This window comes from Pygoscelis adeliae, unplaced genomic scaffold (genome assembly GCF_000699105.1).
Source record: "Pygoscelis adeliae isolate BGI_AS28 unplaced genomic scaffold, ASM69910v1 Scaffold77, whole genome shotgun sequence".
Lineage (NCBI taxonomy): Eukaryota > Metazoa > Chordata > Aves > Sphenisciformes > Spheniscidae > Pygoscelis > Pygoscelis adeliae.
This window is the reverse complement of record NW_008825216.1, coordinates 5561276-5576252: the sequence shown is the minus strand read 5'-3', so window position 1 is coordinate 5576252 and position 14977 is coordinate 5561276. Positions and strand designations below refer to the sequence as shown.

The following is a 14977-nucleotide window of genomic DNA, read 5'->3' as shown; positions in this document are numbered from 1 at the left end:
AGGCTTGAATTCAGGGTAATTGAAGGCCTCGTTCCCTTTGAAGGAAAGAGAGCAGATAGTAGTGATGCTGGAGCAACAGATGCATTCTTGTGGGAGGTGGTGGGTTTGCAGCTCCCAGATCTCTTCTACAGTGCCCTGCGCAAAGACTGAGCCAGTGCCAGGACCAGCACTGCCCTGTAAAAGCACTGATGAGGCTTGGGAAGCAGAGTACAGGATGGGGTGAGGCACTGGAGGTGAGCAGAGGGAACGCGGGAGAGGTGGAAAGGATGAAGACAGCCATGGGATGGGCTCTCACTACGTGGGGGAAGGTAAACGTGCTTATTTTAGAACAACTTACAGCCCTGAATCCAAGTTTGGCAGGTGGCCCAATTTTATTTCAAGCCAGTCTTTACAGCACACATTCACTCCTCACCAGAGAAGGAGGAGAATTTTCTTCACAACATCTGAGCTGACAGGATCAGCTGGAAGCAGACAGAGTGGAAAAGGGAAGGACTTTGAACTGGTCTTCAACTGGCCTGGCTGATGGCAATAATTTAATTTGTTCCTTCGGCTCAGAGGCTCTGCAGAGAGCAGTGTTTCATCAGCATCCCAATTTGTCTTTATGACCCTAGGGCAGAAATCCGTGCTCGTATTTTTTGCATTGACCTCTCAGATTATTTTTTTTCCCAATTTTTTTTTTAAGAGAGGGCACAGGAAATTCCATGTGCTCTAACAACATTTGCTGTTTGTTATCCTCCATCTCATTCAGATTATGGCTTGCAGCTTCTGCACACTGGGGAAGTCTGCATAATAGTTTCAGTTCACTTGTTAACAGTAATCATTTTTTCCAGCCTCTCTTTTGATGTAAGCTGAATAGCTTGGCCTCTAAGAGATGTAATTAGTGATTCCTGCAGTTTGCTATGGAATAGGGCAATTGCATCATTAAATTCAAGAGAAGTCTTAACTTGGTGTTTCAGGCACTCACATAACATGTTATGCAACAAGGGAATAAAAGCTGCACGATCCTGCCCTTAAGAACTTTGCCCCAGTTATTTCTGCCTCTCCACAGCTTGAATGCAAAGCGAGAAAACAGAGATTTACCATTGCAGATGAAAGGATATCAGCCACCCAGACAGCACCAGCTGGCATGTCGTTGGCTTGTGTGACATGGGATGAAGTAGTGCAGCTCCCCTCACTCCCCTCACCCTTTTGGCTATGCAGCTAAAAGAGTCTGGATATAATGTGTGCAGCAGCAAAGATAAGAAGCGATACTAACTCAAGAGAAACAAAAAACCCAGTCCCAACTTATTTGGAAGGAATTGTAGCTGGGGAAGTCAGGTCAATCATTCAAGAGTATTATCATTTGATGTTTTCTCACAGCTTATTTATTGTCTTCTGTGGAAACCCAGTTACTGTAATAACAACACCTGAAATTTTTTTAACATTTACTATCAGTGGATCTGAAAACTCCTAATGTTATTTAAGCCTCATCTCACTCCTGTAAAGTAATCACGACGTTATTAATAGGAATACCTATTCCTTACCTCATAGGGAAACCAAGGCACAGAAATTGTAATGATGTCTGTGTATGGCTGTGCATAGAGTAAGTGGTAGAGTGAAGAACTGATCCCTAGCATCATGCAGCTTTATCAGTTCCCTACCTTCCTGTTTTATCCCAGTAACAAAATAATTCAGAAAAAAATCCAATCACAGGGAAAAAAATTAAATTTTATTTAGTAATATTAAAATCTACTGTTTAAAATATTATTTACTATTTTAATTTTATTTAGCCCCCTTCTTTGCAGATAACTGGGGTTGATTTTAAGGTAACAATTCCTGAAGTTTATGTATAATCTCCTTAAAAACGTCCCTGCTTTGGGACTGTCCTTTCTTCAAAGTCATATGGCAACCCTGTGACAAGGCAGTGTTGTACAAGCACACAGAAATCTGAACACTGCCGCAATGATTGATAGGACACTGCCAGATAGGAGACAGGACCACATTTTTAACAAATTGCAGTCCTGCCTTAGGATCAGAACTGCATGACACTCAGAAGAAGTGGCAACTGCACCAAAACTTATCACTTTTATTTCTGTCTCCCTTGCCCTGAAAGCTAATACATAGCTGGATGGGTATCTCCAGTATTTCTTATCAAACCATCAGTTGTTCAAACACACAAAACAGATACAGTCGTTCTTTGACTAATCCCTGAAGTACACCAACATTCTACAACCATAAGACAACCATAAGAATTTACTAGGGCTAATTCTTTATCCCTCTGACATTATCAGGAAGCAGAGAGTGAGAGGTGAATAGAAATGTTCTCTTCTTTCATTATGTTGCCTTTTTGTGTATCTCTTGCCTACACACATATTCTGAGATTCCCTAATTGTCTCTTCCCCACCCCCTTCTATCTGTTTTCCAACAGTTTTCGCTCCCTTTTCTCTCCACTCTTCCATTCCAGTTCTTCACTTTAACATTCCTAGAAGAATATCCCAGATAGCCCAATGGATCCTGTGAATACTGGGCCAGATTTAAAATCCATTTTAACCAAGGGAGATCTCTCCATTTCAGCTATAGACAAAAATAGCATAACAAGAACTAGAGTTAGGCTTATCTGGTGTCTTCTTCCAAAGCACAGATCACACATTGGAATTTGGCAGCTCTGTCCCATATGTTGTTTTTTAACTTTGCAGAGATAACAGTCCATTAGTAGGCCTTGTGCATGTTTCCCCATTTCTGAATTAGCTGGAGATCTTTTAATTTTAACACCCAGACTCTCTCATAAACATGTCTTATTACAGCAGTATCAGTATTTCCTTGAAGATAATATCCATTGCATTTTTTACTTTCTTGGACAGGCTATGTCTTGCCTAAAACCTGGAATCAATTTTTGAAGATGTCCTTTTACACTCAATTAACTTGTCTATCATATCTCATGTACATGTCAGGCATTTAATTCCTTGTTCTTGCTGTGGCCAATAGGCAAGAGAAACATATCCTTCCTCTAAAACTTGCTACCACAGGGATCAAGCCCAACTTCTTAGGATAATTTATGGGATACGCATGGCTGTACTTAGGTGGCTGATCCTCTGTTTCTTTTCCCCACCACTGCCTGTCGCATTGATGGATGCCCATTCTTGGGATCTGTGATGTGAGAAGGACTGTGCAGTATATCTATTCCCAACTTTGGTTCACAAGATCCTTCTATTCCATCAAGGTTTGCCAAGGAGAAAAAAACAACAGGTGGAAACCTGTGATTAAGCTGGGAGCAGAGGCTGTCCTAGTGACATATGTGAAGAGCAGCTCCCATTGCATTCCCAGGAAACTCAGCTACCAATAAATGTTAATCAGTTCATTAGTGTCCCCATTAGTGTCTGGCAGCATGCGATTAAGCTGCATAGAGCACAATGGGGAAGCCAGTCAACAAGCTACGAGGAACTCAAGTCACTCTGAAGAACTCTGCCAGCAACAGAGCATTGGAGGATACCACTCTACGGTGTCAACACGAGTCACGACAACTTCTGCAGGAGTGAAAGGGAATGGAGGTCCCACCATATGTGAGGGAACATGAGGCAAGCGTTGCTTGCTTTGGAAAGGTTGATTGGGTTGCGCTCTTCTCTCTCAATTTCTTCTTTCACCACGTCCCTCAAAAACACAGACCTCTCATTGATTCCCAACAAGAGGCAGTTCCACGAGAGCACTGTCTGTCTGTGGATGATAAAGGCCATGGCCCACCTCTGGCCTTTCCCTCTCTCCTCTCCTTAAGCTAAGGCTTAAGGACTTGCAGCTCTGAGCAGAGTAGCAAGGCATGAATGCCGATAGATGTTCAGCAGAGCTGGCCCACAGCAGAGTTGGCACAAGAAGAGTATCCCAGACAATGGAAGTGTGACTGCCCTCTTGTTCTGGTGGGTTTTGGTCCTGTGGCTGTTGTAAGCTGTCATACTACCCTAGGATCAGTACATCACCCAGCACAGGTTTCTATGTTCTTACAAAGACTTCTGTAAAATAACTGAATAGGGAGTTTTTGAAAGCACAGCTGTGGGGATTATTCATCTATTCATTGCTAATACAGGACTTTCTTACACCTGTATCTTTTATTGCATTAGCATCATTTTGTTACTACAAGAAGTCACTACCCAGTACTATTTCTTCTATTTTTTGTTCTCTTTTATGTGATGAACTGTGTTGCTGCTGGAAAAACCATGTCTCCTTATCTATGATACAGATTCTGTGCATTAGCTATCAGTCCTTACAGGCGATATCCTTGACCACCAGACTAGAAAATAGTCTGGACTTCATTCTTTTTCACAGAGAGGAAAAGGTGTATGATCGTTTGCCTTATAGTTCCTCTGTTTCCTAGTACCTGCAAGGCTCCTCTCCTTGTATGGGAGGTGGGCAGGAGCATCATTTCTGCGTGTGGAGGCAGTTCTGCCTTGAATGGATGCTCCATACCCAGGACTTGGCAGTGAAGATGTGCAGAGGTTGCAGATGACACTGGCAACTGGCTGGACAGAGCCCGCTTGCGCAGGCGCTTACATCAGCCACGCTCCACCCTGTCTAGTCGATTAATCCCTCACAAAGCCACGAGGAAAAAAGCTTAAGAAATACCTGACCCTCTGTTCTGGTTGTCACCATTTCCCACTCCTTCTCAAAGGCAGAGGGTGTCACCTTCCAGGTCAATGCACACATAGGCCCAAATCCAAAGGGTGGCATGCCAAAATCCAGAGCTGCGGCTTTTTGGTGTCCCTTTAGGACAATACAACTGCTAAAAGCACCTCCTCCGCAATAGCTACAGATTTTTTTGTAGAAGTTATTTTACAATCATCTAGGGAAATAACTTCTCCATTCATTGACTATTGCAATGACTTTGCAGTTTGTTAGAAGCCTAGGATTTACTGATTTGAATGACTTGTTACAGTATCCTCACCTCTATATTTTTAATGAAGTGGCTTAAGAAAGTTCTAGTAGCTATGTTATAGCCATTTTTTTCCCAGTGTGGCTTAGGCACTATTTTTCCTGCAGATTCCTTACTCTGATGAGGAGCATAAATCGTCAGTTGTATAGTACTGTACTGGGGATGCATCCTTCAAAAATGCGAGAAAGAAGCCAATTACTGTAGAAATTATTTTGGATAGCCAAATGCCTTTGTATGCCAAGCTTAGCTGTCTTGACAAGTTATTAGTATTATATTGGCAAAACCCTTCTTTTTCTTTTTAATCTGTATTTTTTAATTCAGCGTCCCCATTGATTTTGCAGAAGACTAATACCAGACTAATAGAACACATGTAAAATCAGGGCACAAAGTTACGCAGAAGAAACAATAAAAAGGAGAAGAAACATGAAAGAGCATATTGTGGCAGGGACTGAGTTCCTATCACTGCCTGTAAGTAAGGCTGCCTGACACTTCCCAGATAAGACTGCTTTCTGTTGACTGTAATTACATAACTCTTTAGCTGTTTAGGATGAAATTTGCCTTGCTGGGTGTCTGCCACAAATAGATTTCTTCTTTTTTTTTTTTTTTTTTTTTTTTTTTTTCAATGCCAGCTAAATACTCAATGACAGAAAAGAAACCCTGGGGAAGCTTTCCCTGATATTCACCATCTGGAACAGTAAATTCCGGAATGGCATCCTATGAACCAGGACTGTCCAGAAAAGCCTCCTTAATGGGTTATGATATATGTGGCTATTGGCATAAGTAAATAAAAAAGCTGCCTGCTTCTTGAACCTAAGTAGCAATGTCCTGGCCTTGGAAACCTCAGCCTCATTCAGTGACCTATCCATTTTAAGAGAACACTGTTTCTGTGATGGCATGTAACAACTTCTCAGTTTCGTAAAGCAGTGCAGTACATCAGATCTATTTTCCTGAAACTGAGGAGAGCAAAGGTGAGCAGCTTTGCCAGTAATGAAGAGGAGAGACTAAACCTCTGTATGTATTTTGACCCTTGCAAGAGGCAGCTGTAGTCAGTGTTGGGAGCTGCAAATGCAGTAGCATATCTTTGGTTGAGGAGGCAGCCAGTCTTTGCATGCTAACTTTACAAGGTGACTGTTCTTTTGTGCTTTCTGACTTCACCTGTCAATGGCTCAGATCCCGTCTCTCCTGTGCAGAAGGATGAACTGCATGAAGACTGTCAGTCTAGCCTGAGCTTCTCCATCCCTTTCCTCAGCCGTCACCCCCACATATGCTTAAGTTCATTAAGGCTCATGCTCATCCTTCAGTTCAGTCATGTCTACTCTTCGTTCATTGTGAAGGATGGATCCTTCCTGCTTCTGTAAATGCTGCCCACATCCCTTAGCTTCGGCTCCCTCTGCAGAAAGCAAACAACAAAAATAATTGCCCCAGGGATCTGTGATCTGTGACCTGCTTTGGCAGGGTAGCTTCAGCTCTGCAACATATGATAGACCCAGACCTCATTTCCAGTGAACAGAGAGTGCCCGATGGACCAGTCTGAGGCACGCAACCCAGAGATAAGCCGCAGAGGCTTTAGGGACTGGTCCTCACTTCTCAGAAGTGTTTATGGGTTATATAAGTGTATAAAGGACACACTGCCTTTGGAAGAGACGCTCACATCTCAGTTTTATTAAAAACTGAGGAAATTAGTCATGACACAAATGAACTCACTGAAGCACTACTTTTTCTAAGCATGACTTTTGAAGCTGAAGAGGTGCTGGGCTTTTCTCTCTTTCTTTTTGCATTCTCAAGGAATTATTCTGCAACAATTGGAAGTCAAAAAACATCAGGTTTGTCCTTGTATGATGTAGAAAACATTTCCTTTTTGAGTTCTGATATCTTGGTCAAAGTCACATTTTTAATATGACATACAGTGGTGAAACCTTGCTTGTATACATACCATTGCCAGTTCTACCAAATCAGCTAAGTAAAGCTGAAAAATCGGTCAGTCATAGCTGGATTCAGAGTGCTGCTGAGCTGAAATTTCTGTTACTGATAGGAGTGGTAAGAGTTGCCAGATTTTGAATAATTTTGTAGCTCTTGCCTTCAAATCTGGATTTGATACTGAACTTTGGGAAATAAAGTCTTTGAAATAGATGGCTTAAAAACATTCATCTGTTACTTTGATTATCTGAATTTACATGTCACCTACTTTTGCATATTCTTAGATTTTTTTGTGTTATTGAGCACTTAGAAACCTCATCATTTTCCAAGCTTCTGGTAGCATTGCTTCCAGAAAAAGTTGTGGCTTCTTAACTCTTTGGGTGGATGGAAGTGAATTGAATGTTGTTTTCGTAAGGGGGTATTTGATGTGATTTCCAGACTTTGCAGTACTTCGGAGACATTGTTCATTGTGATGCAGTAGCAAAGGGGAAGATTAACTTTTCCATCTGACATGACATGCCTCACCATTCAGTCTCATTTCACAATCTTTCACTGCACCCTTTCAAAACACGCTGTACCAGATAGCTTGGGAAAGTAGAGCCAGTGCCTTCACGCAGAAGGGCCCTCTTGCTGGATGAAAGACATGCACGCCTAATGATGTGACTAACAATTCCCACCTTATGTCCTGAAATGCAGCATCCTGTGTGGATCATTTCTTGCTTCCTTTTTCTTCCCCCTGTAGTTACGTAAACTGCTGTCGGCCTGTCTCTTACAGTGGTTTTGGTTTGTTGCGTTCAGAGCATACCCGTGGCAACAAATACTTGTAGCTCATATTTCCTTCTGTTGCTGTCTGCTTTCTACACCCGACACAAAGCCTGGCCTATTAGCAAAATCATCATTGCGTGCGCTCTATTTTTCCTCCACGAGAAGTTGTTATTGTTCCTCATAATAGCTAATCTCAATCACATCCATCATGTGACTTGTTTATTTAATGTCCTTCAGTTTATTTATAGCTCATTTGAAATCATCATCAGCTCCTCCCTCATGCAGCAGAGTATTTGATCATGGAAACTTGTTCACAAAATTGCTCTGAACAGGACGGCTCGCACAGGTGCTTACGTTAACCCTGCATCCAAATATCTGGGCAACGCAAGATCTAAACAAGATTTTTCCTTGGCTAGAATTTTCCTTGGATGGTTCTGCATTGGAAATGCACTTTCTGTGCTTCCAAGTATCATTGCCGTCTGTGTAATCTTTTGGGGGGCCGTATTGATTGCATATTGGAAGTACCTGAGTTGGACATTGTACTTATTTCTCCTCATTCAATGTATGAAGGTGCTTTTGGTCAACAGTTTCTGTATAGCCTTTTCTCCTTAATTGCAGGAGGATGCCCATGTGGAGGGAGAACAGAGTCTCCTCTAGCTCAGCATCGTGTCTCTGATACTGGCCAATAGCAGATACTTAGAAGAAGAAAGTGAGAAAAAGGGCAAATACAAAACAATCTTTCTTGTATTTCTTGATGCCTCAGCTGTTGAGTCATCAACAGCTGGAGGTTTTTGGACCGGGAGGTTTTCTTCGTCTTGAAGACTTAACTGGAGCATATGTTAAATAACTCTTGGTGGACTTCTGCATTAATGAATGTGTCTAGCAGGTTTTTTAAGCCATTCATGCTTTAGTCTCCTCAACACTTGTGGCAAAGAGTTCCATGGTTTAACTACCTGCTGTGCAAAAAAGCACTTCTTTTTGTTTTATTTACATTTGCTGCCTGCTATTTTGTTTGGGTGCTCTTTCGTTCTTTCATTACGAGAAGCAGTGAAGATCTGTTGTCCTTTTCCGAACCATTATCATTTCATAAACCTTAATCATATTTTCCCTCAGTCATCTCTTTTCCAAGTTAAAAGGCTCTAAGCTATTTCCATAGCTTTGAACAGACTTATTTCCTTTGTCCAAATCTTTTCTGAAGAAAAAAGAATTTTTTTTTTCTCTGGAAAAAAATGTGGGCACACAGTGTATTTATCTAATTAATGATGGTTTCTATTTGTGATTCCCATTTTTTTCCCCAATGTCAATAGCTAATTTAGAGCCCATTCGCTTTTATGTATACTTAGAAATGTTTTTTCTGTATGTGGTACTATGATCTTAACCTTATGTTTCATCTGCCATTTTATCTTGCAGCTATTCAGCATTGTGAAATCCCTCAGCTGACTTTTTGCAGTCAGCTTTAGAACTGATTTTACTAAATCATTTTTTATCATCACAAAAAGTTTGCCACCTATGCATGCACCTCCTTTTCCTGTCATCTGTAACTGTTTCACAAGTCCCAGCACATAACCTTTGGGATTCTTGGTGGTAATTTCCCTTCATTATGAAAAGTGACCGTTTGTTCCTATTCTCTTTCCCCTACGTCATAAGCAGATTTTAATGACAAGAGCTCCTTCTTTTCCATGTCATGATAACGGTATTCCTTTAAAAGCATTCTGTGAGAGCTTACTGAGAGTTTAGAAAGGAGCCCTGGAGCAGGGGTGACCTCTGAGAGCTGGGGATTCAGATTACAGCAGCAAAGCATCGGGGTCAGCCGGAGGGAGCCAGAGCTGCTGAAGGTCACGACAAAGCTGGAGAAAATATTAGGGAGACCTAAAATTAGGTCTGGCTGAGAGAAAACAGGTTGGAGAGGCTAAATGAACAGCCCATATCAGGTCTGGCTCAGAAAGCTAATTCAGATTAAGCCATGCTATGAGTGCAAAGAATTATATTAAAATCACGCCACAGAAAAAGGATTAGATGACTTGAGGGAGAGGCTGTATGTCTCATTCCTATTTGACTGTCAGTTTAAATCCAGATCAGGGCTGTGTTGCTCAAGGCTTATTAGCATCTTGTGGCCCATATGAGTACAGTATGAATCTCTATTTGCAAGCGCTAGTCATTCAAATGGGGACAACACAGAATTTCCTCTGGATGTCTGCTCCGTCCCTGGGCCAGTTCTCACGACCAAGCCTGTTAGTGTGTACGGGTGGCACTTTGTCCTAAAATGCCATATTAGAAACTGTTCCTCTTTAGATGACAATTAATTCAGAGGGGGAATAGCTCTTCAGAGAGATAGTGGAGGTGGGTATCTTAGTTTGTCCCACAATAAATATTGAGGAGAGAGAGCCCAAAGCTGGTTTTCTCATCAGTCTGTTAGTGATGAAGGGTGCCAGCAGAGAAGCCAAAGACTGACTGGACAGGAGGAAAAACCTCATTCCCAGCCCACCAGCAAATCCATTTCCAATGGGCTTGTACTGATGACTGAAGACACACGGGTTTTGGTTGGTGAGATCTTTCACTCAGCCTACTCTGTTTTCTCTTTATGCTACTGCTTACCTCTGACCCAGTTGATTTATAAATGTTACATTGTTTTGAGAGAGAGGTTGAAAATTGGTTTTGGGAAATATTTGGAGTTGCCTCTTCATTTCCCAGCCTTGGTTTTTTTGATGTGCTGCATGCCCAATCCATCTTTGTAAGGGTACATGGAGCCTGCTGCCACCAAATTGTCCTTCTCAGTAATAAAATTGTGGTATTTAATCAAATGTATTGTTGTTCCCCAGACTTCCATTCACTCAAACTGCTCCTTCTGCAGTGTTAATATATATTTTAAAAAGGCAAGGAAACAAAAATACCGCATGATCTATTTGATGCAAAGTAATGGCTGACAGGGAACTTGAGTTTATAAAAGGAATATATGTTTTAGTTGACTGAGACAGGGCTTTAAGCACATATCAGAAGATTCCTGATGTGTTGTTATGTGACCAACAGAATTACAGGGAAAAGAGCTAGCGTTTCTTTGTAGAGTCTTCTCATGTTTCATCACAGAAATGCACCTGGTTCATCACTGGAGGAATGTTTTTGCTGCATGAAAAGACAAAAGTTCATTATGATATGTTGCTGTGCTGTGCTAGTGGTGACTTTTGTTATGCCATGCACACAGCCAAAAACTCTTTCAGTTTGGATGACTTTAATTTAAATTTCACATAACAAAGAAAAAAGAAAATTTCCATGTTCAAGATAGTACAGTGTGTGTGTGTGTGTGTGTCTCCTTTTCAGACTATTGTGAACTCCCAGAGGGTTATTAGCTTAAAAATTTAGACACACAGAGCCATGAATCTCAGCAGTTGTCTTCAATGCCTGTTTCTAAATTAACATTTCAATTCGGACAAGTAGTGAGGCTTTTAAGAGAATTCCATGATTGTCTCCACCTCTCACCTGTTGGTTTGGTTCACCAAGTGGCATCTGTGCACAGGGACTGGATTTGCTTCAGAGGAAACTAAACGGGAAGCTCTGCTTCAGCTGGCACCAAATGCCCTCCCATCCTTACTGGGAAACATAGACGTCTGGAACAGTTATTGGTCCTTGGGACAGCTTTGAACCACAAACACAATAGGATCAAGTCCAAGAGTCCATTGAGTAAAGGTAGTTCAAAGCAAACCTCTGACTCGGGTATAGTATGGACAGAGGAGCCTCATCTGATCTGCTCCAATCACCCAAATCAGATGCTTATGCAGACAGCTGCTGGGTACCCCAGTCCACAGTCAGCAGTACTGCAGAACAGACAAAACCAGACGTCTTCCAAAGATAAATTACCTCTGTCTAACTAAGACTTGGTGGCATGGACAGGAGGAGCAGCCTGTGGATGCCTCACTGTGTCGCAGGGCGCTGCTTTGCTTACTGACTGGAGATCAAATAAATCCTCCTCAAAGTTCAGGGAACAAGTTGTCCTCTGGTCCCATATACCTGGTTCCCATGTGGAGCCAGGTTGGTTGAAAACTGAGTTTCCAATGAAAAAAAATTTTCAGTAGTAAGACATGCTTTCAGCTGAAGGTGCTGTATTTCCACGCAAAACTTTTGTCTAGAACATCTTTGTCCCAAACTTTCCAGTCTAGTAAAAAGACCTTCAAAAACCTCCTTGCCATCTTCTCTGCCTTTACCCCAAACACATTTGCTGATTGGTTTTCATTGGGAACTCGACTCCAAGATGGCTGAAGTTGAAGACATCCATTCTGGAAATACCCTTTCACTCCCACCCATTGCCCATTCACTCACACTTTCCAGGCAAAAAGAGACAAATAATAGCTTTGTGTTTGGGTGGGTGTGGGTGGGTGTGAGTTAGTGGAGTAGGTGGAAGGTGAGAGAGACAAACTGACAGAGGGAAAAAGGATGTTTGAAACAGTGGGTAACCAAGGGACTATATAAAGGAAAAAAATAAACGTAAGTTTAAGTGTTTGAAAAAAAGGACAGAGAAAAGCAAAAATGCTACAACTAAGAGAGAAAAGGGGGAAAGGAAAATCAGTGTTCAGACAGAAGGAGAGAATAAAACTGTAGGGGAAAAAGAATAAAAGAGATGAAAGCCTAGAAGAACAGTATTAAAAAACCCTCAGTATTTTCATGATAAGAAAGCAATTTGGTTTTATGCCCATGTGTTAGTGAATGAAGTTGGCTGTGGTGCCAATTAGTTTCTGAGGGCTTACAACTTGTCCTCATTTTTCACTGCACTTTTCCTCTCGTCTCAGCTGCAGTTTCATTTCATGATCACAGCTGTAAGTCTCTTCCCTCTTACCGGAGCTCTGGGAACCATGACCTGCTGTGCCACCGGCATCTCACTGGACGTGCGTGGAAAGCTGCGGGGGCCATCGAAAGCAGTGCAGAGGGTGGCTGTCTTTAGAAAGAGCTTCTTCAGCACCTGCGCATGTTCCTCAGCGTAAAAACCAAACTGGTCAGGGTCCAGCTTCATCTTTGCAACTGTTGACAGGTTCTCAAATGGCATTACTGCAGTCCGGGGCTTCAGAAATTACTCATTTGGGGGACTGTTTGTTCTTGCTGTCTAGCCCTTTAAGATGGAAATGTATTATTTTTCAGAGGAGTTGATGTGCTTTCTGTAGCGTTTTAAATCTCTGAGGAAGGCATCATTTTTCAGTGACAGTTACGGGCATTTTAAGATGAATTTCAACTGAACTCTGTTTAGACAGTTGAGTACTCTGTTGTTCCTAGAGGTCACTTGGAGGAGAGGTCTTCCTACAGCCACAGGACATTGTGCAGCAGGACAACAGGAACAGCAGTTCTGAAATAATTTTTTGGCATAAGGAATAAAAATGAAGTTTCAACCAAAGAAAGGAGAAACCTCTCACATTTCCAGCTGCACGGAGCGTTAACACCCCATTTCCAGAGCTCCCTGAAAGAAGTGGTGAGCTTTACTTTTACTCTGCGTGTGCCACAGAGCTGTCTCTCAGCCCTCCTTTTTTAATGTGAAAGCAAGGCACCCTATGACTAATTTGTTTAGCATCAAAAAACTCCTTAATTCCTTCACACATTGTAAAACATCAAAATTTGTCGTGGGACAACACCGCAAAAAGTTTCATTGAAAAAAAAAATAGTTAAAAGTGTAGTAGTTTCCTTGTGCATGAATACTCCAGCAAGAGACTTTCTGGAGAGCATTTTCATTAACAACAACAACAGTAATAGTAATAATAGTAATGAGGGCAAAACCAAAGAAATTAATTTTGCATTTATACAAAGGAATAATTTCCCTAGAAATTTTGCTTCCAATAGTGATATTCTTCCAGTCCAGGTATACGTACTTACCACATTACGTATATATCTCATTAAATCTAAGCAACAATGCTCCAGTTTCAGATATATTTTTAATAAACTATACAAGAAGAAAATCCATCTGGCAATAGCATGAAGATCTTTCTGGGACAGGCTTTATTAATCTTTATTCCTGTAGCGCTTAGTCACATGTGGAATCCTGCTTAAATGAATGAGAGAGTAGCGTGGAACCTCTGCACCTCCGTAGATAATTACATGTAAATGTGGGCAGAAATCTTATCAATGCTGTCTTTGTCCCTTCTCTAACAGAAGGGGACAGCTGACCAAGACATTTATGTTGCATATCCAGATTTCTAAACAATGTCTGAAATAAAGATTTTAAAGTCACCTTCGATTGTTTTCAGCCCAATTTTGGGGTGTGCATGGTAAACTTGCCTGTTAATTTAGCCCTTACATTGACTCCAGCCACTAACATAGAATACGTTCTGCTTCTCAGTAATGAAATGCTTTCCCTCGCATTAGTGGGAAACTGCCATGTAGTATCAGATTTGCGTGGTATAATCCTGAATCTGTATTTTCCCTCTGACTTAGAGCCCCTCAGAGTTACCTTAATGACTCAAACGGTCAATATAGGTTCTGTGTTCTTTCATTTACATTTAAAAAATGATTAATTACAAACTATGCTTCCTTCTTCAATGTGTTCTTCTGTTGACAAAAAGAATGGATGTGGCACGTTTAACACAAAATTTCTATAGTCCTCGCTTACTTACACAATTATTTACATTCTATTCGCTCCCTATCACCCTTGGGTTTTTTAGATTCAGGGAAGCTAAATGATTGAGCATCATGTTGATTGTTAAAAACAACAATAACATAAAAATCCTTTGATTATTTTTCTAGTGTAGTAAATTCTTATATTTTGATAGTTTTTCAGTGTAAGTCAAATTCTGCTCAGAACTAGCTGCCAATTTGTTTTAGATTGTAACTGTCCAGGTATTACACGGTTGTTTTTTTTAGATGCCAGAGAAGTTTAGATACCTGCCTTTTCTTTTATTGATTTGCCTCTGGCGTTTCAGGTACTTATCTCAGCAGAATTATTGACTTAAGCTAAGTCAACCACAACAAAGATACGCACAGCTACACACCCACACAGCAATTTCTGCCTGGCATCGTACACGAATGACAAATGTTTTTTTGCCTATTTATGCCAATCACCTAAATTCTTCTCAGAAATTTGAAGGCTATCATCATTTTCCTTTCATCAGGTAACTCTAACCACCTCTCCACTGCTGCTCGCTCATCGATGCTGAGACTGAGTTTGAGTGGGAACTTGTGCTCAGGTGGAGATGCTAATGAGTATAAGTTTCAAAGAGGATTTTTCTGGTAGCAGTTGTCCTACGTGAGTCAGATTCTACATGGGCTTTGAGAACATAGATTGACAGCCCCTCCTCTAACTTAATTCTGTACATTTTCTTTACTTTTCCAGCCTACGGTTGTAGGCAGGCATCAGTAGCATCTGCAGAGGATGTCATGACTCCAAATGATGCAAAAGAAAGTAGTTAGGAAGGACATTTGAATGTCAGC

General features: G+C 41.3%; 1 protein-coding gene across 1 annotated transcript in view; it reads right to left on the bottom strand.

The window, feature by feature from the left end:
• Positions 1-12611, bottom strand: part of COG2 (component of oligomeric golgi complex 2) — a 57783-nt gene extending 45172 nt beyond the window's left edge. Inside the window, exon 1 of the mRNA XM_009329238.1 lies at positions 12405-12611. Coding sequence (XP_009327513.1) covers positions 12405-12611 — 207 coding nt within the window. The remainder of the gene's footprint in view (positions 1-12404) is intronic.
• Between the last annotated feature and the right edge of the window lie 2366 nt (positions 12612-14977).